The 26,038-nt window shown below is 44.5% G+C and overlaps 1 protein-coding gene across 1 annotated transcript in view; it reads left to right on the forward strand.

Annotated features, from left to right (window-relative positions):
* The window catches only part of SLC7A14 (solute carrier family 7 member 14), a 55,808-nt gene extending 38,963 nt beyond the window's left edge, over positions 1-16,845 (forward strand). Inside the window, exons 5-7 of the mRNA XM_046659803.1 lie at positions 1,849-2,057; positions 3,905-4,782; positions 16,523-16,845. Of these exons, the coding sequence (XP_046515759.1) occupies positions 1,849-2,057; positions 3,905-4,782; positions 16,523-16,845 (1,410 nt within the window). The remainder of the gene's footprint in view (positions 1-1,848; positions 2,058-3,904; positions 4,783-16,522) is intronic.
* Positions 16,846-26,038: the final 9,193 nt, after the last annotated feature.

Below are 26,038 nucleotides of genomic sequence, written 5' to 3' on the forward strand. Positions count from 1 at the left end.
CTTTTTGGGGGGGGGGGTCGTCCCATCCCAGAATTTCTATCACAGAAAGAGTTTAGCCACATCCAACATCCCCCTCAGCCCCTGGCAACAGAGGGAACCAGCTGACAAGCCAACAGGTTTGTAGTTACACAAATACTCCCAGGCCTTGAGGGTCCCACTCACTTCAGTCACCAAATTGGGAAAGAACCAGCATCTGGAGTGTACCCTGCCATTCCTGCTGCCACTGCATGTGAAAAGCACCTCCTTCCACCCCCCACCCCAAAAAGAAAAACAAAAACCATCTTTAGCAACTACCTAAAGAAACCAGGCCAGTGGATCATTAAGCTGCAAAACAGGATTGTCCTGGAAGCCAAAGGAAAACACAAGGGCAACCTTGGATGCAGTTTATAGAAATTCAGCTGCCCACCCAAAGGTTTACAGATAGGTCAGTTAGCACCACCCCCTCTGCACATTCGTGCAAGTGGCTTCATCTTATCCATGCCCTGATCATCCCAGCAGACAGAGCATGGGTGTGGGGGGAGCAGCAGAGACCCTCTGCTCTGCATTTCCCCTCCTGTTCCTCCCTCACACCTCCCCCATCTCCAGTGGTCTACTCTTGCAGCACACAAAGTAAAGTTAATAATCACAGTTCCTTCCTTAGAATAACACGTTATAGACTACAGAGGACTTCTGTGCATCTAGCAACTTTTTGCCCATCCTGATCTAACATGGGCAGGAGACTCAACGCAAATTGCTGTAAAAATCAATCCCCTCTCCTCTAGCCCATCCCACCCGACCCCCAAAGGAGACGTTGCAAGTGGCGATGTTGCTGGGAAACATTCCCTTTCAGAATGCAAGGGCCTTAACCAGGCCTCAGGGGCTGTTTGGTCTTGTGCTGGTCACCAGCCTGCCGTTTCACCACTAGGAGAAGAGTCAGATTGCTGGGCTGTGGTGGTCCATCCTGCTGTCCTCCCTAGTGACCCAGGACTTCACCGGAGGGTCTTGGCTCCTGAGGAGTAGGCAAAGAAGTGGTCTAGAAATGCACTACCCTCTCCCTTTCAGGCTCTGAACTCCCTTCTTGATGCCAGCATTAGCCTTCGCAGGCCAGGGTGGGTAGGAGCCTGGCCATAAGAAGGGAGGGATGCTATGGCAGATCTACGACATATGAAGAGAAATAGGTCCTGGGAGTCCCAAGTGATTCCTGGTTAAGCCATAGTGGCCTTACAGCTCCAGAGTAGCACTGGATTCCATCTTGATGTCATAATTTGTTTGTTGGCCTGCTCGGCTCCTGGAACTGAGCTACAGAGAGAAAATGGAAATATGAGTCCTCATTGGTTAGTTGACTGTGGACCTCCTATGCACGTCTCTTTGGAGTTTTGATCTCTGGTCTTCAGGGTGAGAGGCAGTACAGATAAGACCCTGTAGGACCCTGAAAGTATAAAAGAAATGAGGGGCTTGTCCATGTGGGCAGGGTGTGCATGGTCACTGCCAGGCCCTGGCTCCAGCACCTTTGGCTGCAACTCCTTCCACCTGGTAATATCTGCCCTTCGTTGAACAGTCAGCACGGCTCTGCTTCCATGGGGCTGAAATACCTGCAAACTTATTCCTCGAATATGAAAGGGCCATAGAGAGATACTAGAGGTTATCTGGTCCAGTCCTCTAAATTCTCATGTGGAGAGAAAATACTGAGACCAAGAGCTCCAGAGGCCAAATGACTGGTCTAAAGTGAAGGCACATGCTGGGAAGTGGCAGATCCAAACTGCATGCAGGCCTCTGCCACCAACTGCAGGCCTCTTTCCTCTCCTATGGGACATCCATCCGTGTTTCAGTCCCTTCTACCTCCAGCCATGTTTTCTCTTGCTTTGACAGGTGAGCATGATCTTAACTCTGATGGTGCCGTATTATGCCATTGACACGGAATCCCCGCTCATGGAGATGTTTGTGGCTCATGGGTTCTATGCTGCAAAATTCATCGTGGCCATTGGGTCTGTTGCAGGCCTGACAGTCAGCTTGCTGGGCTCCCTCTTCCCAATGCCTAGGGTCATTTATGCCATGGCTGGTGATGGGCTCCTTTTCAGGTAAGTGCTATGCTCTGTGGAACTTGTGCTGTTCTGCCATGAATGTCCAGGGAGAATGTCACCCGCTCTCAGCCTGACTAATTTTGATGTGAGTGCCTTTAACATAGTCAGTGGCACTTCTCATTTATGCTGACAAAGAGCTTCAGTGAAAACAGCTTAGGCCCTAAGGCAGCCCCTCAGTTCGACTCTGGTCCCTCAATCCAGTGCAAGCTGATATGTTGCCCTAACTGGCCCCTCCCCTCCTGCCTGACACTGTGTGTTCCTTTGTGAACATGGTGGGTGCCAAATTGCTGCACTGAGTGGCCTTCAGAAGGAAGAACCCATCCCGGGGACATCTTAGGCCTGCTGTCACTTTGAGACCTAGTGACTGCTCCTCTCCCCACAGCCCCTGTGAAGTTGAAAAAGTTCAAAGCTACAATCAGAGAATAAGACCCTCCTAATGGAACCTAACAATTGTAGCAACAATAGCTACCGTTTACTGAACGTTTGTGTATCCCAGGTGCTTTGTACACAGTATCCCATTTAGTCATCACAAGAACTCTGTTTCAGATGACTATGCTAGATGAGTACACTCAGAGAGGTGAAAAAAACTTGCCCCAAATCCCCCAGCTGCTGAACGGGGAGCCAGGATTTGAACCCATGACTGAATGGCTCCAAAGACCAGACTTAACCACACCAATGTATTGGCAGTTCCAGTCCCCTATGTTGGCCACAAAGTGGCCTATCTGCCCATAGTACAAGGGGATGTGGCCCCATCTCTTGGTTCCCAGTGCCCACCATGTGAGAGGCTTGTGGGGAAGGCACTCTTCAAGGGCGCAAAGCAAAGAGTAAACCATGGAGGCCAATGAGCTCTCAGGTGCAGAGGGATCCAGCTCAGGGACTTAATCTCTGCCATCAGCTGTCACCTTCTGCTCCATTTCCTGTGTATACCCCTTGAAGTCATCACCAGGTCAGAATTTCTGTGTCTAGGGAGCTGGACAGATCAAGAAGAGGCTGACCGTGGTGGAGGTGTGACAACTTCACACATCCAGAAGGTTTTTCTGCTGTCAAAGAAAACTAACAGGAAAGATGCTGGGGCTCCAAGAGCAGTTTATAGTCTTGTGTGGATCATGAAAATCAAGGCGGAATAGAAGAGGAGGGAGGAGACAGGATCAGGAGGAGAGAGAGGAAGCAAGCAGGCACCTACCTGAGGCCAACAGGAATCGTCCTCCACTTGGTAACTGGCTGGATTTAGCCTGCATCTATGAGCACGTGTTCTTAATTATTGTGCTGTTTGCCAACTAACTCCCTGTACTTTTATTGTAGAGCAGTGCTTCTCAAGCTTTGCCATAAATCAGAATCCGCCGGAGGTTTTTTAAAGCATAATTTGCTGGGCCTCACCCCCAGAGATTCTGATATAGCAGGTCTCAGGTGAAACCTGAAAGAGTGTATTTCTAACAAGCTCCATGGTGATGCTGATGCTGCTGATCCATAGAACACACTTTGGGTGACAGAGGTTTAGAGGGCCTCCAAGAAGGTGTATGACTTCTCCAACTATCACTTCTTCAGAGCAAAGCCTGTGCTTCAATTTAGGCTCTCTGGCATACCTCCTAGATTATATCAGCCCTTCATACCACATAACAAAGTAAGAACTTTAATAAAGAAGTTTGCCTCAAAACCAAGGAATTATATTAAATTCTTTTTAAATTATATTCCAGGAACCAAATCCTGAGGTAGGAATAGCAGGTGTATTTAAAACAGTGAATCCAGAAGTAAATTGGAGGAGCAGGGCCCGGAGGCATTAAGCCATGTTAGAGTCAGTCACCATCTTAGCCCTCTGTTAACCCTCTGCTTGCCCCTCCCGGCAGGTTCCTGGCTCATGTGAGCTCCTACACAGAGACGCCAGTGGTGGCCTGCATCGTGTCGGGGTTCCTGGCCGCTCTCCTCTCTCTATTAGTCAGCCTGAGAGACCTGATAGAGATGATGTCCATTGGCACACTGCTTGCCTACACCTTGGTCTCTGTCTGCGTCTTGCTTCTTCGCTATCAACCAGAGAGTGACATTGATGGCTTCGTCAAGTTCTTGTCTGAGGAGCACACAAAGAAGAAGGAGGGCATTCTGGCTGACTGTGAGAAGGAAGTTTGCTCTCCTGTGAGCGAAGGGGAAGAGTTTTCAGGCCCAGCCACCAACACATGCGGGGCTAAGAACTTACCGTCCTTGGGAGACAATGAGATGCTCATAGGGAAGTCCGACAAGTCAACCTACAACGTCAACCACCCCAACTATGGCACTGTGGACATGACCACAGGCATAGAAGCTGATGAATCTGAAAACATTTATCTCATCAAGTTGAAGAAGCTGATTGGGCCCCGTTACTATACCATGAGGATCCAGCTGGGCCTTCCAGGCAAAATGGACAGGCCCACAACAGCCACAGGGCACACGGTGACCATCTGTGTGCTCCTGCTCTTCATCCTCATGTTCATCTTCTGCTCCTTCATCATCTTTGGTTCCGACTACATCTCAGAACAGAGCTGGTGGGCCATCCTTCTGGTCGTTCTGATGGTGCTACTGATCAGCGCCCTGGTGTTTGTGATCCTGCAGCAGCCAGAGAACCCCAAGAAGCTGCCCTACATGGCCCCCTGCCTCCCCTTTGTGCCTGCCTTTGCCATGCTGGTGAACATCTATCTCATGCTAAAGCTCTCTACCATCACATGGATCCGGTTTGCAGTCTGGTGCTTTGTGGGTAAGCAACTTCCTTTGGAGCCTTGAGAGTTCCCTTTTAAGCCTTAGCCCAAAATTACCTTCTAGATAGACCAGGCATCTCCATTCTGAGAAAAATCTGGCTGGTTCTATGGACCCTTGCTTTCTGCAGTAGTCAATAAAGCAAGTTGTCTCCTTTCTGCCTGTCATGGTCTTGGTCGTTGGTTCTGAAAAATGATGCTGATCAATCCATCACTTCATTGAATATGATTATTGGAAGTTTTTCTTATGGATAATTAGTACCAAAAAAGCTCATTTAAAATGAATCCACATAAAAAAGGGACAAAAATAGCGTAGTAAAAGGGAGAGGGGGAAAGGTTGATTAAAATTCTGAGAAACTAAAAATTATGAAAAAGTTATTTATCTTACATTTGACAAAATTAAATTAAAATAGTGATCATGCTCTAATTTTTTAAATTAGCAAAGTATGAATTAAGTATGGATTTTTTGGCATAATTTTTCTGACAAAATTGCATCATGGCACCATTTAACATCTCTCTCTTTAAATTGACTTCTGTAAAATATTCAAGAGTTTTTCACTTTTTCCCAAGGTCTCTTTATCATCCTTTGATATACCAGTCATTCTCCTGGGCAGTACCCATCACTCCACCATCCTTGTTGATTGTCTCTTCTTCTGTGAATAACTGGTATGACTCTCTCAGGTCCTCAATTGCCCACAGATTTGGGTGTAAATTAAAGTTTGTCTCTAAACTCACTCTAATGCCTTCAAGAAGTTCTGTCCCTTTCCTAGGATTTCTAGCCTTACTTTGTGATCAGTTTATATTGCATTCAGATTACATGCTTATCATATCTGACAAGCACTGATGTTTACAATGTGGCTGGGGATTGGTGCTTGTGATAACTGAGAGGGTTGTTTAAGTGAAGACTAATTTTAAAGTTTCTGAGTCACTATTCTTATGTTCCCTAAGCTACTTGGTAACCCTGGGGTCTCTAATTAAAAATACTGAGCCAAGGATCCTTAGGTGCCTTAAGGAGTAGAAAAGTAATGGAATGAGTAACCCCTGCCTTAAGAAGAGGGAAGACAAACACACAAGAAACAACCAGCCTGGGCATGGCAGTAGAGACTCATCGGTCAGTAGCCCATCTACTCCTTGAGGTCAAGGACATGGGTGTTCAACAGGGTGTCCTCTGTGCCGAGAACACAGCACATGCTTAAGAAACACTTCTCAATGATTATAAAGCACTCTTCAGACGAGAAAAAAGAAACTTCCAGTCAGAATAGCCAGAAAGGACTTTGAGGAGGTAGAATCTGAACTGGGCCTATAAGACTTGCATAGAGGGAAGTGGAGTAAAACAGTACTCAAAGGAAAGGGCATATGTCTTCTGGCAGATTCCTCACCTCTGAAGGCCATCCTATGCCTTTCCGTAAGCATTTGTCCCCATTTTCCACTGCTCGAAGCCTCATCCCTTGTTAGACTTTAGGGGGATTTCTTGAGAGGACCCCACTGACTCGTCCAGGTTTTAACCATTTATGTGATTTATTCACAATCTCTCTTCTCTGTTTAAACATTTTTCCACTGGAATATGTAGTTAACCAATGGAAAGATTCTACTATGGGTGAAAATGACTGAAGGGAGTAGAAATATTTCAGTCACGTGTTTTTAAATGAATGAAGGTATTGACACAAAGCCACATGGATGTATTCATTCATTCCCACACTATTAAAGCTGGAAGGGGTCTTCAGTATCTAGTACAATGTCACCCATAGTGTGGTGACCTGGACGATGGTAATATTTGGGCTGATTTTTAGAGAGTTTATGAATGAACTTTTCAAAATATTATATAGTTATTATACATTTTCAAATATACTAGAAAAAATGTACATCCATGAATCTGGTGGCTATTTTTAAACGTAAAAAGTGAGTCAAATCAAAGAAAAAAACAGTAGAACCAGTACAGGTGCCATATGATTCATAGTAATAATGAACACTCATATAGCACTTATCACCTATCAGCCATTGTTCCGAGCGCTTTACTTACATGGATTTATTTAATCCTCACAGTGGTCTCCATTTGACAGATGAGGCACTTGACTGATGTCACATAGCTAGAATACAGCAGAGCCAAAATTAGAATTCAGGTAGTATGGGTCCAGAGTCCATGATCCTAGCCACTATATGAAAATGTGCTATATAAATAACTAGAGTTTGAGAAACACTGAGCTGGTCCACCACCTCTCCACTTCTCCCTCTCTCAGTTTTACAGATGAATAAACTGAACCTCCAAGAGGCTAAATATCATGCTCAAGGTCAATAGGAATAATAGGAAATTATCCATAGAGATGTTACTATAATCTAGTATCTCCATCCTCAGATCTGGGGCTCCTACCTCCCCAGCAAGGTGCCTCTGAGCACACCTTCTTATTTGATCAGATGTTTCATGTGTAGTTTGCACTGTTAATACATAACGTCAGGACTGGCTTCACGGGCATGCAACCTGTGCGGTCACACAGGGCTCTGCAGTTGGTTTAATGCTCTGATGCTGCCTTCTTGAATTCTTAATTTTTTTTTCTTTGTTGAGGAAAATTCACTCTGAGCTAAGATCTGTGCCAATCCTCCTCTATTTTGTATGTGGGTTGCTGCCACAGTATGGCTGACGAGTGGTGTAGGTCCACACCCAGGATCTGAACTTGGAAACCCAGGCTGCCGAAGCAGAGCATGCAAACTTAACCAGCCGGCCATGGGGCCGGCCTCTTGAATTCTTAATTTTTTAACAAGAGGCTCCAGCGTTTCATTTTGCACTGGGGCCCACACATTACGCAGCCAGTCCTGTATAACATCTATGGTTTCTGGAGCACCAGAGGCATTTTGCAAAAGTGGTGAGGTGGCAGCTGCCTTGCCTTTGGAGTCAAACAGCCCCAGATTCAAATCACAGCTCTGCCACCTCCTTGTCTTGTGACTGTGGGAAGTTCACTTAAGTCCTCTGGGCCTCAGTTTACTCATCTGTAAAAATGTAGAGAATTCTCCCAGCCTTGATCTGGTTACTGTTTGGAGCTTAAATAAGAAAATATTGGGGAAAGCAGTGAGAACCGTTTCTTTCCTGCCTTTTTGTTAAAAAGATAAAATGATTCATTGTCCCCCAGACCAGCTATCACATGCCCAAAGCACAATGTGAACCTGTTCTGACTCAGGCTGCCCTCCCAGTTCTCAGGCAGAAGAAAACTCCCAGGGAGGCTTCTGTAATCTTGCTGATAGCCCAGCCTCCTCCAGAAACTGCCCCTCCTGGATATGGGAGGAGGCCACCCTGCAGCAGGCCAGACAGAGGGCACAGGAGCCCGCACTTCAACAAGCTCCCAGCGGCTGGCTGCTAACTGTTTTCTTATCACGATCTTTGAAGGCTGGGACATGAGTAAGGGTCACCTAGAACAAAAATTCTCAGCGCTGACTACACATCAGGGTCACCTGATTGTTTCTGAAACATTCTATGCCCAGGATCCCCTGGCAGAGATTTTCTGATTCAATTGGTCTGGTATGGTCAAGCACGGGACATTTTCCAAAGCTTCCCCAGGTAATTTTATTTATTTTTTATTGAGGGAACATTGGTTTATAACATTACATAAATTTCAGGTGTACATCCTCATATTTCAATTCTATGAAGACTACATCATGTTCACCACCCAGTCTAGTTGCCGTCCTTCACCACACACATGTGTCCCTTTACCCTTTTCACTCTCTTCTCTCTCTTCTTCCCCTCTGGTAACCACCAATCTATTCTCTGTGCCTATGTGTTTGTTTGTTGTTGTTGTCTTAACTTCCACATGTAAGTGAGATCATATGGTATTTGGCTTTCTCTGTCTGACTTATTTCACTTAGCATAATGCCTTCAAGGTCCATCCATGTTGTTAAAAAGGCAAGATTTCATCTTTTTTACAGCTGAGTAGTATTCCATTGCATATATACACCACATCTTCTTCCTCCATTCATCCATTGATGGGCCTGAGGTTGTTTCCAAGTCTTGGCTATTGTGAATAATGCTGCAATGAACATAGGGGCACAAATATCTTTTTGAATTAGTGTTTTCATTGTCTTTGGGTAAATACCTAGAGATGGTATAGCTGGATCATATGGTAGTTCTATTATTAAGTTTTTGAGGAATCTTCATACTGTTTTCCACAGTGGCTGCACCAGTTTGCATTCCCACCAGTAGCGTACAAGGGTTCCCTTTTCTCCGTATCGTCTCCAAAACTTATTTCTTGTCTTTTTAACAATAGCCATTCTGATGCACTTAAGGCAATATGTCATTTTAGTTTTGATTTATGTTTCCCTAATAATTAGCGACGTTGACCTCTTTTCATGTGCTTGCTGGCCATCTGTGTATCTTCTTTGGAACAATGTCTGTTCAGATCCTCTGCTCCCCTAGGTAATTTTGATGAGCAGCAGGTTTACAAAGATTTGGAACTGTGGTTCTCAAAGTGTTGTCCCAGGCCAGCAGCAGCAATACCATATGGGAACTAGTTAGAAATGCCATTTGGGACCTCAACCCAAACCTACTGAATCAGAATCTCCAAGGGCAGTTTAGGTTTTAACAATCCTTCCACGTGATTCTGACGCATGCTCAAATTTGAGAGCTACTGATCTAGAGAGAATGAGAGGATATTAGCAAGCAGGGCAGATAACTTAATTACAATAACTTGGTGTTTTTCTAAAACAAATTTTTGCGTATGTAAAATTTATCCATCCCACAACCCCAAATTGCCTTATAAAATCTCTAATGATCTTATAGGATAAATATTCCACCTCTAAACTTCTGACCTTCCATGTCAGATGTGCCTTCTTAATCTTTCTATTCATAGTGTAAATTTTCCTGGGGAGAAGAGTTGCTATATTTTTTAATGGATCTTCTTATGAAATATCAGCTACTCTTTTAAAAAGAAGATTTACACGGTTAGGCTGAGTCATAACTTGATAATCTTCTTAACCACATTTTTTTACCCATCCTTCCCTAAATGAATCTTAATTACAGCATTTTTATATCAATGTTTTGCTAAGCTTTTGGCCTTCAGAAGACATGACTCCTGGAGTAAAATGAGGCACAAGTCCCAACAAGATTGCCCAGAACTTGTTTCTTTTCTTTCAGACAAGAGAAACAACACGATTAGCAAATGTTTAATAATCCCAACAAAATGAGCACAAATTAGGCTGCATTTTCCTTTTCTCTTAGCTGGTGCAGTCTTGTAACAGCACACCTCAAGGGGCTGGGCTGAGTCTCAGAGAATACGAGGTTAGCAGAGACGAGTGAGAACACTGTCCGATGGTATTTTCCAGGGCATCTTTCAGGTCTGCTGTTCCCTGTGGGCCTTTATCATAAGTTACGCATCTGGAGATCAGCCTGTGGGCCCCCTCACCCGGGAGGCTGCCAAGTTTTTATTTGGAATTTTTTCAGTCCCTCTGAGAAAACAAATTCTTGTCTATAGATTTAGAGAAAAGACAGTGATCTGGGCCATGGACCTCATAAATCCTGTACTAAGTAAACATAAATATTCCAAAGAGAGGACACACCTTACCGTCTGTGCCTGAGCTATCATCCAGGAAATCCTATTGGAAATTGATCCAAAGCAGCCATCGTGCTGAAGGGAGGAGGAGGGAAAGAAGGAGGCCATGAATCGGGACCTGAGAGGGCACCAAGGTAAACAAATTCCTGGTGGCACGTCCGCCAAATAAGTTTGAAATTCTCCTTATAGGCAGAGGAGAAAACAATAGGCACCTTCAACAGCAAAATCATGCTCAAAAGTGCAAGAAAAATCATAAAGGCCGGGATGAGGATAGTAACAGGGCCAGTGCGATTCCAAGGAGGAGGGAGCATGGAGGTGAATTCTGCAACAGTCAAGGCTGCCCGCTGGCAGGGGTGCTGTGCTGGACAGGGGGACGCATGGGGAGCAAGGGGCAGGGTGATCCCACGGTTCTGCACCCAGTGCCAGCTGAGATGTTGGCTCTCCTTTGAGATGAAAGAATTGAAGGGAGAGAGAACCGTGGCAGAGGTGGAAGGCCCTGGAGCAGGCGCGTGCAGGCACCTGGGACAGACTGAGAGCCATAAGAGTGGGCGTTGGGCTTCTTTCCCTCAACATTACATTTGCGAGATTCATCCACGCATTGCTTGTAGTTTTAGTAAGTTCACTCTCCCTGCTGTCCAGCCTTCCACTGTGGTAAGGCACTGCAATGTGTTTGTCCAGTCTAGTGTCCATGGCCACTTAGCTTGTTTCCAGGTTGGGGCTGTTATGCATAGACCTGCTGTGAACATTCTTGTACCTAATGGACATTCTTGTGTGATGGACACATGGACACATTTCCCTTGGGTTTCTCGTGAGTTAGAAGTGAAGTAGCCGGCTTGGATTACTGGATTTTTTAAGATTCTTTAACAAGATTGCATTCTGTCTCATGGCTATTATACACTTCAAATAAAATAAGGATCCCCATCTCCATTTTGCAGATGGGAAACTGAGGCATAAAGTAATGTGACTTTATGTTAGATCAGTTGCAGGGCCAGCGAGAGAATCTCCCCCCTCCATTCCGTCCTAAACCTGCTCTTCCCGGCCCCACGTATTAAACAAACCTTATTGTTATTACAGTCGACAAGGCTTGTGGTGGTATTTAAAAAACAATCAGCAAGAGTGGGAGTTGGTAGGGATTGCGGTGGGTGGGAGCACACCTTCTCATTACCATCCAGTCTGTGTTTCTGCATTGGCAAACATCTGTTTTGGAAAGTTGATCCCAGAGTAGTAAAAATACAAAAGCCTCTGGGCATAACAAAGTGCCACAGTTATCTGCACCGGGCAGGGCTTCCTGCTGGAAAGTGAGCCCCAGGGAGAGGCAGCTCCACCCAACCTCAGGTCAGGTGGCCCACCTCCCCTGGCCTGGAGCATGGAGCTGCCTGCAGAGGACAGGAAGCTCCTGGGGACTCTAGAGACCAGGGGCCTGCTCCTCAGCCCGAGCATGTGCCCACAGGGTCAGAAATCTGCTGTTATTGTCTACCCACACATCAGCCAGTCTCTTTTCAGAGTTGAGTTTTTGTTCTAGGTTTTCTCCCATTTGATGCAGAGATGGCCCCCACACACACTCCTTTCATTTGTAGGTTTAGGGTCATTTGCTTAATTTGCACAGGATGGATCAACACAAGTAGAGTGAGTAGGTGTCTCACCAGCTGGTGCTGAGGTGCCCCAGCATCTGAAGGCAGGCTTGCCATAAACCTTACCTGGGGGGACCTGGGAGGGATGGGAGTAGCCATTGGTTTAGACTCAACAGATGTGAGTTCCAGTGCCATTTCAATCACTGATTATTGCACAGTTCTTGACTTCCCTGGGATGATGGACAAGAAAGTGCATTTTTATAAAGGGGTTTATGGTCACAAAACGTTCTATTACATAAAGAAAGCCCATTCAACTGCTGACGGCATGATTCGTCATCTTGTCTTGTCCAAACCTCTCATAGGCACGTTCTCCACCAGGGAACTTCTGTCTGGAAAAGAAGTCAAAGCTCCCCTCTGAATATGTCCCTCTGCTGCAAACAGCCTTTCATAGGACTCATTGCCATTACCTTTGACCAGGGCTGGCATTCAGCCTGTGTACCCCAGCACAGCCATGTCTGTTGTTAAAATGCTGAAACACTTAGTGCCTGCTGCTAACTAGTCGCTGCCCTCAGCGCCCCCTCCCGCCACGATCCATCAGCTAAAAGATACTTCCAGCCCAGCAGGAGTGCATGTGGACCCTGCTGCAGCACAAATCTGATTCCCTTCTGATTTTTCACACCACACCTGCCTTTCATTTATTACAGATATAAGATGTGTAAGGAACAGAAGAGCTAAATATCCAAATAGAATAAATAATATTATTTATCAGTTAACCGCCTTTTTCTTGAGGCTCGGTTCCAAATGACTTCTGGCTCATAAGGTGAAGAGTTTTTCCTCACATGTATCATAATTCACGAAAACTTTAATACTGCTGGATATCAGATGATATTAAGGAATTATTATGAGTCTTTAGATGTGATAATGATACTACGTTTTTTAAAAGAGTCTATTTTAGAGATGCATGCTAAAATACAGATGAAACATAGGAATGGAAGGGATTTGTTTCAAAATAATCTACAGAGAAGAGGGCAGGGTGCTAGGTGTCAGAGGGAGCTGGTGATGAGTGTGTGGGCTTCTTTATACAATTCTCTCCATTTGGGGGAATGTTTGAAATTCTTCAAAATAAAAAGTTGGGCAAAATTGTTTTCAATCGGTCTATACTTGTAACTATCCCTGGTAGGTGGGAGAAATAACGAATGGAAGCAACCTGGATGAGAACATGGAGAGACCCAGGAGGATTCAGAGTCCGACCACTAACCTTGTTGCTGAGGACAATCCTTCATTTTGTCCTGTGTCCCAGTTCCCTGTCTGTGAAACGCACAAAATCATAACCTCCACACACATTTCCAACAGGCTAGGAGGAGCCTAAACCAGACAACATTCGTATCACATTTTGAGCTCCTCAGAAGAGATGTGCCACATGAACGATGCATCTTTATAGGACCTCAGGACCCAGAGGTGTTGTGTGAAGCTCAGTTGAGATGATTCAGGATTCCCAGAATCCCCACAGATTTTTCAGAAACTACCTCATACTCAGTTCTCTAAGCCAACTGAAAAAGGAGCAGAAACAAAACACCCGCGTCGACACAGCAGGCTTTTAGCAGCTCTGTTTACTCCTCTGACACAAAGCCCTTGTTTGTGTGGGACAGATGGTGGTACATGTTTCTCTCCTTTCTCTCTCCCTTCCTCCCTCCCTCACTTCACTCGTTCCCCTCTGTTTCTTTGTCCTCCTCCATTTTTCCTTTTCTCCAATCCTTCTCTGCCTCATACCACTTTTTCTGAATTGACTCCAGGGCCAGTGAGGAGGATAAAGGCAGACAGACGCCAAGAATGCCTTCGCCCAAGCCAACTGTTTATTCTAGTTATCCCGTCGGGCTGCATGCACACAGTCGCTTCTTCGTTCACAGCTCTCATATCTGAAATGTATTTTTGAAGACAGAGTGACACACCTTTGAAACTGTAGGGGGCTCAGAGCAAACATTAAAAGACCCATAAATATTTATGTGGCAGATTTCCATGGATTGCTTTCCCAAAGTAATCACAGTCGACACGTTGGCACGCGCGCACACACACACGTTTCTGCTGGGCCCAGCCACTCCCAAAGAACAAATGTAGACCTAACCTCTTACTGAATGTTTACTGCAATAAGCACAGTCTATAAAGCAGCAGGGGAAGGGGGGATGTGAAGGACTGGATATGCAACAGCCTTTTCCAGATCTGTATGGAATGCTGATTCTGCCCCTCTCAGACCCAGGCAAGTGACTTGCTCTTTTCCAGCCTCTGTTTCTTCTTCTGTAAAGTGAAAGTATTCAAATACATGGATGATCTAAAGACCTTTTTCCAGCTCTAAATATCTATGATTCTGCGAGCCATCACACGAAGACTCCTGGAGAATTTCCGTAAATATCAATCTACCTCACACCCCAATGCCTGGTGGGGGCAGGGGGAGTTCTGGCAGAATAGATGTCAAACCAGGGCTTGAACAACAACCTGTGTAGCGGCAGAGGAGAGACGTTACGGGCAAGGGGAAAGGAAAAACATGGTACTAAGTTCAGTAGGGAAATAACTTGCTTATAACTAGGGTCTGAGAAGGGGAGGGGAAAGGAAAGAACTGATATAACAGATACCAAGCAGGAGCAGGCGGCAAGATCTGGCACCTGCCTGGATGGCTAGGAGAAAAGACAGCACAAAAGCAAAATTGGGCAAAAGGAGGTTGTGCCTGCTGATCCTGCTTGGTCTTCTGAAACTTATTCTCAGGTCTCAAACATGCTTTAAACAGAGGTGGTCTCCAAGAAACAGCATACTGGCCCTTTTAGAAGTGGCCTTAATTGAATACCTTGTTCCACACAAGCATAACAACTATCCCCCACGGCCACCCCCGCCCCCAGACAAGAAAGAGTAAAGATCCGTGCTCAGAAAAATGAAGTCGCCATTTGAAAAGTAACAGCTACATCTGCAAACGATTAACTCTAGGATTTATTACCAATTAGGACATAAATCTCTGCTTACTTTGGCTCCTGGAAAGTTGATTTCACTGGGGATGGGGGGAGGGGGCAGGGAGAAAGTCATTGGAGACAAGGATGAGAAATCCAAACTTAAAAAGGCACACTTCAACTTCAAAAGGGAGCAGGATTTCTCAAGCCCCAGAGTGGAACGCAGGCTGGACCTTGCAGTTCTAAACAAACAGCCCAGCAGATGCCTACCTGGCAGGAAGCCAAAGGGAGTGTGCCCCTCAGAAGAGGGTGTCAGCGGCCTGGATGGAGGTGGCATAACTGAGTGGCCCCCAGTGGCCAGGCCCTAGCATGGCCGGAGTTGGCACTGGGGTACATGTGTCAGGCTCTCTACGTTCCTGATCTCAGGGGTTCCCAGCCTTGGCTGACCATTGGACTCACCTGTGAAGTTGCCTAGGTCACACTGCAGACCAGTTAAATCAGAATCTGCACGAGTGGGGCTTGGGTATTGGGATGGTTCCAAAACTCCCCAGGTGATCCTCAGGTGCAGGCAGGGTTGAGAACCACTGTTCGTCTCATTTCATCCTCCCAGCAACCCCATCTTATAAGTATAATAACTTTCACAATTTTACAGAACAGAAAACTGAGGCACAAAGAGGCTAAGTGCCTGGTCCAGGGTTACACAGCTAACAGGGATGGAGCCAGATTTGAACCCAGATCTCACGCTTTAATCATCATGGCCTATGGCCTCCCAAGACCATGGTTCTCAGCTTTCCAGGCCCTGAGCCTTCAAGGGCTCTTCAAGGTAGAAAACGGACTCTTAAACTATTTTTATGTATTATTTCAAAAATATTCTAATAGAAATGCAACATTAGCCCATATTAATGCTACATATTGACTAGGGAAGCAAGTTTCTTTCCTTTGCTTGCAATGACTTCAAAACAAGGAGGTTACACTGGGCATTTCATGCTCAATCAGGACTTCTCATTCATTCGTTCAACCAACATTAAGTGGCAGTTTTCTGCAGAGTGTAAAACAGAACCACCCTGTGCAGATAATCACACAATAGGTGTTCCAAGGGCCATAAGAGTGACATATACTAGACACTCTAGGAGCCCACAGGAGAAAGTGGACAACTGTGAGTGGCAGTGACATATTATGCTTTTGGTGAGTGAAAATTGGCCGGGTAAATCATAGGATAATAAGTGCATGCTGCTAAGTGGCAAAATTAAAGATGGAGTCTCTAAGTGGAGGCCTGAAATAGTAAAATGTTATGAGAAGGTTGGGGATACACTGTTGCTCATCACAAATATTTAACCCAGGGTAGAAAATGCAAATTCCTGGCTGGCACCTACATAAGGATAGTGAGCTGGCTGTCAACAGGCGAGGTAGGGACTGAGGTGACCCAGGAGCCCAAATCCTGTCTACCGAGGCAACTAGTTCTCACCTCCAGCCAAAAGTTACCATATAGGAATGTGGATGCAGTGTTGTCAGCCCTTCTGACTTTTTTAGGGGGAGCTGTAAATATGGGTTGCTTAATGCAAGATCTCCTAATTTGTAAATGGCATCTAATCGACCAAAGAAAACACACCCGCGGCCAGTTCTGCTTTCATTGTTGAGAGTGGTCTCTCCGCTAGCCCCATGGATCCCAAAGCAACTGCTTATTCCCCTGTGCCTTTCCCCCCACAGGTATGCTCATTTATTTCGGGTACGGCATCTGGAACAGCACCCTGGAAATCAGCGCCCGAGAAGAGGCCCTGCACCAGAGCACGTACCAGCGCTACGACATGGACGACCCCTTCTCGGTGGAGGAGGGCTTCTCCTACGCCACAGAGGGCGAGAGCCAGGAGAACTGGGGCGGGCCGGCCGAGGACAAAGGCTTCTATTACCAACAGATGTCAGATGGGAAGGCGAACACCCGGACAAGTAGCAAAGCGAAGAGCAAAAGCAAACACAAACAGAACTCAGAGGCCCTGATCGCAAACGATGAGTTAGATTACTCTCCAGAGTAGGAGGGAACACCCAAGAAATGTGTGGAATGGTGGGGATTTATTTTCAGTAACCTGGGGGCTAGAAGGTGAAAACATTTTTGGCTCTCATTTCAAAAATCCAGCCACCCCTAAAGTCAGTCCCCAGTCATACCTGTCATTTGCTACTTTTGCTCCTTGAGATAGTTCTGTCGAAGGGTTTAACCTGGGTCCCCTAACTGGTCCCCTTGTAAAAAAAAAAAAAAAAAAATGAAACAAGAGGCTATAAGAAATTCTATCTTAGGTGCAACCGTCAGAGCTGATGGCAGCAAATGTTCCCTAGGTCTTTGCTTCGCTGATTGAATCTTTTTGCTTCTTACTCACACCCAAGAAGCAAGGAGCAAACTTTTTGGACCACCCCAAGGCTGCAGGTGGGCATGGGCACAAGGCCCGCATTTCAGCCACCCGAGACCACAAGGGCAAGCTCTGTTCTCAGCATGCCCGGCTGAGAGCAGCTCCCAGAGCCCGGAGCGGGCAGGTGGGCCTTGGCATTTCCTTGGCAAGCAATGTCTTGTCCTGAATCCCACAACACAAATTCATGGAGAAGGTCCATGCTTGTTTTTATTAAAAAGGTTCTCAGAGTCTCCAAACTATAACTTTAGGATCCAGCAAAGGTCAGGGACGCTGAGTGAGACCATCTCCCTAAAGGCTTCAGATTCACCATAAAGCAGTCATGCAGATCCAATCATAAGTTAAGAAGCACCATCAAAGCTCTACTTAAAGGGCTAGAAAAAAATAACCATCTCATATGGTGAAGGCCAGAGGGCACTGGCAGCAATGAGCTCTCTGTCATTGCTTCTCTTATACCGGACTCTAAGCTCCTGCTGATACGATGAAAGAGGGCAAAGCTGGAGCATGACTTCACAGCACTAATATGTCTCGAAGAAGCAGGCTGTTTGTTTTACAATCAGATAAAAATCTTTATAAGGAGAAGTGACCCAGCCACTGAGATCACATTGCAAATTCTATTTCAGATTTCTGAAATTATGAATTCTGTAGTCTTTTGAGATACGCAACCGCCTGATTGGTGGGTGCTGCTCGGAAGACAAAAACGGTGACGCACAGCGACCTAGGTAATTGCATTCCATGAGATCATGTTTCACTTCTGAACCTTATTCCTCTGGAGCAGCTCAATTTTAGACACGTATTTTTCCTGTTATTTCCCAAAGCGGTTTCTCTGAAGACCAGAGAAAGATCTGAAGAGTAAGTTCTGAAGCTGAGCCTTAAGAGGGACTCTTAAAGGCATTTTCTCAGAAACAACCTAAATGAGATAATTTACAACAGGGAAAAACACATGGTCCTTAAATTCTGCTCTTGAGGTACAGGATTCCCATGGCTGCCCTAAGATGTGTACGCGTGTATGTGAAGGCACAATTGGGATCAAGCTAAAATCTTGGTGAGAATTTCCTGAAAGGGAGGGAAAATAGCAGATTCCACGCTCTCTCTCTCTCCTGGATCTAGCTTTATGCCAAAAGTTTTCCAGAATATATTGACTAACATTTAGGTCTACTCTATCTTAAAGGTTGAGGCTTGTGCCATCTTGGCATGCTTTAGGATTCTGGAGAGGAGCCAAAAGTCCATTTTTTTTCACTCAACTAACGCTGATCGAGAATGTACCAGGTGCTAAGTGATGGAAATGCAAAGAAGTATAACATCTGCCCTTGGGAAGTCACAGTCCCAGGAATGAGCAGCCTGAGAGATGTCAGTAAAACAAGCGACCCCAACGGGTCCTCACAGTTGATGCACAGGCTGTAACACAGTATAAAGAAAGATCCATCGAAACTAGTTTTTAAAAAAAAAATAAGCTTTCACATAAGTTGCATCTCATACCTATAGCCAATATATGCCATTAAATTCAAATAACTACTATTTTCTAGATCTCCTTTTTCATTCCTCTATATTAATTATTTAGAACTCTGGTTTCCTGAGGTCCTTTTGTCATTTTAACATAATGCCTGGCAATGCGTGCTTTCTCTCCCCTAAACTTAGCCGTAAAGATGCTGTGCCTGGTCTGTGAAATACATCTTTGGGGATTAATTGTACACGAATTACCCGTAACTCTTGTGAACACAAAGTTTTGAACCGGTTTTACGACTCAACAAATCTGCCTAGTGTGATATAATCTGTTAAGCTTGAGATACATCCAGATAGATGAGGCGGAGCTGCCTTCATTAAAAATGTTCAAAGAGAAATATGAATGCAAAATAACAAAACCTTAATGTGAATCAAAGAGCTTTCTTTTATCAGTGAGGTTTGGGTACTGAAGTTGACAATGGTTTGGCGGGAGATGTGCAATTTCTATAGCCTGAGAAGGGGCAACACGTGCTCTGGTAAACACCATTGGTATTGATTTCATGAAGATCCTATGAACCACTCATTGCAGGAGCCATTTCTCCCAAGTAATATCTCTATATTTTCTAAGCTTTGCTCTCTTTATTTCTTTAAAGTTAGTCATTTCCCCAGCAACCTTGGTTTAAAAAAAAATAATAAGTCAACATAATGAAAAAGTTTTTTTAAGGTAAATAGACATGTTTTCCCTCGTAATTCCCAGCCTCTGTGAAACAGTCACAGATTTCACAATGTAGTTTTCAAATACCATCAATCACTAGAATGATTATATTAATGTGTCCTAGAATTTTCTTAAGGCCACATTTGTGGGACCATGTTTAATGTAAGATCACCTTATAAATAATTACAGGAGAAGTTTAGCCCCCTTGAAAGGACCCAAGGAAGAGCTACATTTTGTTGACTTCTTCTCTAGAGCAAGAGCTCTTCCAGTGAGCTTTCATCATGTGGATTTATGGTTTGGAGCCAATTACTTGATTTTTTAAAATTGCATTCTGTTTATTGGTACTCTGCTTCATTTCAAAAAGATTTGAGGTGGCTATTAAAATACACATAATACCAGAAAAAATCAAGTGAGGAGCTTGGGGCAAATAGAAATAAAGGATAAGACAAAGCTAAAAGTGTGTCTGGTGCTCAAATGCAGAATCTTGACATGCATTGCTAAATTTGCCAATGAGGGGGCAACTTGAAAAATAATGGAATTGTTGGTAGTGACAGGAAGAAGTACTCCTGAATGATAAGAACATATCTTGCCCCATGAGGGCAGAGAATTGTGATAGCATAGATCATTGGAACCCACAGATGAGCTTCAGACCTAGATTTTACCAACTACCAGTGCCTGGCATATAGTAGATGTTCAATAAATATCTGATGATTGGATGAATGAGTGAATGGAAAATGAAATATCATTTATTCAACAATTTTTTGTGGAGGGTCTAAAGTGTGCTATGGCATAAGAAATAGGGGAAATAGGATATATAACAAGAACAATAGTGAAGGTAGCAGGTGAGATCAGGGAGTTACATGCGGCAGAGGTTCAAATACGGAAAAGGCCTCCTTCCATTGAAAGATGATAGAGAATGGAGCCTTTGTGCTTGTGGAAAGGATGGAATTCTGCCAGGTAGAAATGGGGGAAAGGCTTGTCAGGTGAAGGATCAGCATGAGTAAGGTAGAGGCTGTGGCTGACGCTGTCTCCTGACTAATAATTTGTACTGTGCCTCCTTTAAGGGAAAGCAAGAAGCTAGTTTGACAGGGGCTTATGATTTATATATAGAAAGTGAGAAAGAATGCTGAGAAGGCAGGTTAGGGCTCACTCAGAGATCGGCTTGAATGTCGAGCTGAGCCGGCTGGCTCTCCTGGGGTGGGGAGGACACAAGAAAATGATGAAAGTGTGATTCAGGAAAGGGTGGACTTCAAGAGACTGGGCAGTGGCTTCATCTGCCTACGCAAGGAGCTAACCAGTCACACACGCACTCCAAGTTGATTTAACATATTAAAAGGAAAAAATATCCCTACTTAGTGCAATGTATGATTCTGCCTTTGAGTCCCGTGTCTGATTTCATTATTAACCCAGGGGAAGTATAGTCATTTAACACGCGGACAGACAACACAAACAAAGATATTTGCAGCCACACTGAAATTTTCAACGAGTTTAAACAACCAAACCTAACAACTTTTTATATCTAACTAATCTAAACACGGAAACCTCAGCTCAAAATTTTACTCGGCTTGAGTTAAAGGACACATTGAACTAGTGCAAGGAATTAAATGACAGAATTAGGTTAAGAATCCATTTCTACTCCTTAGTAACAAACTAATAGCTAATCAAATGTCTACGGAATGGTCATGATGAGCCTGGTTAAGTAAACAGGAAAAAATGTTGAATTTAATGATCCATTTTTCTCTAGAACCCATGGGTCCATCAGGATATAAATCTAGCAACTATTGAGGGGAAAAAAAAAAAAACTCCTTTAAAGAAATGTCTTTCCCCTGTTCTCCTGAAAACGGTTGATAAACTTGACCTCCTTTACATTACATTTGTTGGAAGTCTACCTACCAAGGGGCTGCCTCCTCTCTGCATTCTAAATAGAAGCTACAGGAGTTTGAGAATCAGCCTAAAAGACTGGAGGAAATTGCTGTCCCCTCTCCCACCAGGTTTTACCGGAGACCTGAGACGTCAGTGGAAGTCTGCTGAGGGTCAGCCACAGGTTTACCTAATTTAGTATCTCAGATTAGAATGTCTTTTTGGGTGGAGAAGTCAGAAATCAGGAAATGTGTCTGAAGCCAGAACTGAGGTCAGCTCACTGAGTCCAGGCGGCCGTTAACAGTCCACTGGGATTTCAGCCTTGGGGCTAGTGAGCAGTCTAGGGATGGCCTTAATTTGTCACACTGGTGGGGAAGTGGGGAGCAAAGGAAACGCACACTCCACAGTTAGCACTCTAGGGCTGCATGGCAAGCCCCCATTTCCGTGCTATTTGGAACAAGACTAGTGAAGGAGGGTGTTTCTATCCAAAATTTTCACAAAGCCTTGGTTTCTCCTGTGTGCATGTCCCTCTCTGAGGCTGAGGAGCCATTTGTCTACAGGGCCCCTTTGGAGTCCCTAGGAGAGAGAGGCGCTGGCTGGTAACCAGTGGTGGCCTGGCTGTGAAAGAACCAATATTGGTAAACAATGCACAAGTGCAGAAAAAAGCATCCCCAACCCCGAGCTCCACCGCAAGCGGGAGCCAGGCCGCTGCTTCACCAAGGAGTTCTCATTGTAATTCTGAATCGGAACGGTGATGGGCAGCAAAAAGTCCCTTTTGTGTACAGAATTGTTAGTCCTGGGTCTACTTTCATTTTCTCTAAGACTTTAGAGGACAGGCTGTTGTAATTTTTCCCCTCCTCAGGAGCAACTTCCTTTCTAAAATGCCTTCCTCTTCTTGCTTCGGCTTGAATAACACACGTCTCATTCTGAAATACCTAAGCAGTTGCTTTTTGCCAAAACTACTTCTTTAAGAAAATGTCCCTTTTTTTCTTTTTTTAGTGCTTAAATCCCAAAAGGGATTGGTGGAAGTTTCGAAGCCCATCAAAAGTGAATAGATATTCTGTATTCTGCAGTATCAACTAAAAGAGTGTTGAGACTCAGTGAACAGTATTCCACATGCACGATCTACAGAATTCATATAGGACTATCACAAGGGCAGCTGCGGGCTTGACGTCTTCTGAAAGCAGGCAGCACTAACTTCCTGCTCTGTGAGAACATTTAGTGCATTTTGGCACAATAAGGAAAGAAAATGGCTTTTATTAAGACTAGCAAACAGGAGCAGCCTGGATGTTTTCACTAGTGCTTTGTCTCTGTGCTTTTTTTTTTTTTCTAGTACACTTTCTTGACATTCACGTTGGTGACACTGGCTAAAGGGGATTGTGGGTCATGTGAATTTCCCAGGAAGCGCAGACTTTGAAGGACTGCATTCATTCTGATGTGGGGATGAGGAGACGAGACTGGTCCTTACACGTCTCTTGGCAGTTACCAATACACTTGTCTCACTCACTCATGCTCCCAAAGGCAAGACTCTACACTGGGAATCATAAACCCTCACTCTCCAAAGCAAAGACACTGTTGATGATACCATGGCGCATAAATACCTCAACTGTCTGGGCTGATAGAAGGGGCTGCGGGTTTTTAAGAGAGCGGCTATTGTCCTCATGCCATGTAGTTACACCATCTAATGACGGGACTCCACATTCTAGCTTTTCTCACTGTGGTAAAGAAACGCTACTGTTTAATTCCTATCCAAAGTTATAACCATGGCTTGTAAATTTGACTAACTTGTTTCGTTCTCGTTTGGTCCTTGAGAAGTACAACTTGCTTTTGCGGATGGTAATTTCTGGTGTCGTTCTCTGCTTTTTTTTTTTTTTTTTTGGTATGAAATTGCTGTATTTGCTGAAGTTTGTCCGTTTTGTGGTTTTTAATTCCCATTGGTGCACTGTACAATGGGATGTTGTAGTATATTATGAAGAAGAAATAATGTGCAGATATGTTATGGAGTGTGTTTTATTTTAAAATGACTGTGGTGTTGAGAATATATTGATTTATCAAGATACTAAGGGAAAATTCTAAATTTACCAAAATGTGTATATTTTAATAAATGTATAAAGCTTTATTGTGTGCCTTTAAATTTAAAAATGGGTGTATAAAGAAAGTCAGAAACAAAAGTGTCTTACAATAAAATATCCATAGTAATGGAAAGCTTTTACACAGGAGACTACCACAGGAAAAAAAAAGAAAAAGAAGCTTGCCCGTATTTTGTTAACCTTAACCAGTACCTGAAGTCTCATACTTTCTTTCCATTCTAAAATGGAGAGGAACAAGTGAATCTTGCCTTAAATGTTTCAATTGTCCTTTGTAGAAAAGCCAGATAAATGAGCTCGTTATTTTGAAACTAATTGCATTATTGTGGAAAATTTGTTTTCAGAATAAAAATATTTTAAAAATTGCAGCTAACCGACTATTAAAATTTAAATTTGAAGAAAGTCAGTGCCATCCACCTTTTAAAACTCACTTTACTTCCAATAGGAGAACTAAAAGTTCCATTTTAGTGGACTCGTGGGAGAATGTGAAGCGATTCAGTCTCCCTCTCGCCATTTTCTTCTATCTGGGCCCCCGCTCACTACGCTGCCTCCTTAACTACTGCATTCCCAGTTCCAGTGCTCAGTGACAGCCACAGCCCGCTCCAACCTCAGCACTACCAAGCATTTGACTCACTGCCCCCATTCATTTTAAGGACAAACTGGAGGACCATTACATGCCTATGGTTCCTAACCCAATTACAATAGCATTAGTAGTGGTTTAATTTATTTTACTTTTCAATGGTACAGGAAGTGATACCTGGAGAAGAGGTAGAGTCGTGTAGCAGGGTCACATATTTCCCACACTACACAAGATGCAAAGAAACCGCCATGTCTTTATTTCCTGTAACTCATGGCCCTCCCTGGCAGAGGCCCACCTGCCTGGGTAGCAGGAAAGAAAAAAAAACTGTGAATGTACTAATTTACGGAATTCCAGTTGTCTCCCTTTTAGTCTCTTTTGAGATGATTGAGTCTCCTTGGGATAAAGGCTCAGTCTGTTGGACTTCCTCCCCTCTCCCTTGCTTCTCTCCCAAATGGCATCTGGTAACAGAGCCTGTATGATCTCATAAGGAGAGGGGACGTTGGGATGCAGGTGAGAACCAAGTGCTCTGGACCCTTAACGGATGCTGCTGCAGAATGGTTCCCTGGACGGCTCCCCGGACGAGTGACCACAAAGAAGGACTGGCCTGTCTAGCCATATGGCTTCATGATCACATTCACTTGCAAAACCCACAGGTCTGGCATTTAACTCCAGTTGTGAAGTTTCTGCACGTTGACGCATCTTCGTTTGCACTCCAGGCCTTTGCTGGTCCACTGAGCCTTCAGCACTTCCACATTAGAACCCACTGCATCCCTGCCCCTCGAGACCTGGGGAACCAAGAACATCACCCCGGGCTCAAGCATCCATCCACCTCCTTCACTAATGATACACTATCATTTCCGGGCTCTGCTCGCTGTGGCGCGTAGTCAGTGACGTTCTACAGCCTGCTCGTGAGAACGATTGTTAACTTTCCATGAGTTCTAGGTGTCAGTTGCTAAACACATCCACTATTAAAACTTGACTTCTATAACCTTACAACTAATTATATTGAAAACAAAGGTAATAAGTACTTGAAACTATTTTACTATATTTAACTGTTAGGTATGCTCTTGCGGTTATTTACAGCTATTCTGTCTGTGTGAGGGAAATACTATACGATGATGTGCTACTGCACGTCTCTCCCCAACTCTAAGCTCAGTGGGTTCACAGCGGTAGCTTGCAATCAGCCATGGTGGGAGTATTTACACCATGCAAACTGGCAAATGCTACAAACTCAGGGTTGGTTGGTGTTTTCCACAGAGCTGTCTAGTAAACATTTACCAGCACACCACTGCTTATATCCTTTCCAGCTCGGTATGCCACTACTCATCCAATGCTTCAGGCATTCTCACTCCTACCACAGCCCCACCCTTGGAAGGGGAAAAGCCTGGACAGGTATTTTTTCCCTCTCTGTCCTACCTCTGTTTCTCTTCCTCTCCCCACCATGCCGCAGGACAAGCTGGGGCTGGCTTTCCACTTTTCATTCACTTTGACAGAGATTCCCCCTACACGTTAGCCGCCTTCCTGGGGACAATAAGCCTCATAAATCAGTCTCACTGATGGAAGGATTACCCATTTGCGTATTTACAAATAGAAGAGTCACAGGGTTACTTGGAACTAGAGATTACCAGCACCAAAAATAATTGAGTCAATATTCCAAAATACAACCTCATTACATGGACCTTAAAATTCAGAGGTTGTTTAATAACAAGTGTTGCCAAAGACACAGAGAAATTGGAAAACTTGTGCACTGTTAGTGGTAATGCAAAATGGTGCCACCACTGTGGAAAACAGTATGGCAACTGCCCAAAAACTTAAAAATAGAATTACCATATGATCCAACAATTCCACTTCTGGGTACATATCCAAAAGAATTAGAAGGAGGGTCTCAAAGATATTTGTTCATGGCAGCATTATTCACAATGGCTAAAACATGGAAGCACCCAAGTGTCCATCAATGGATAAATGCATAAAGGAAATGTGGTATATACATACAATGGAATATTGTTCAGTCTTAAAAAGGAAGGAGGGGCTCGCCCCATGGCGTAGTGGTTAAAGTTCAGTGCGCTCTACTTCAGCAGCCCAGGTTCACGGGTTAGGATCCCAACACAGACTTACGCCACTCATCAGCCATGCTATGGCAGC

This window comes from Equus quagga, chromosome 4 (assembly GCF_021613505.1).
Source record: "Equus quagga isolate Etosha38 chromosome 4, UCLA_HA_Equagga_1.0, whole genome shotgun sequence".
NCBI lineage: Eukaryota > Metazoa > Chordata > Mammalia > Perissodactyla > Equidae > Equus > Equus quagga.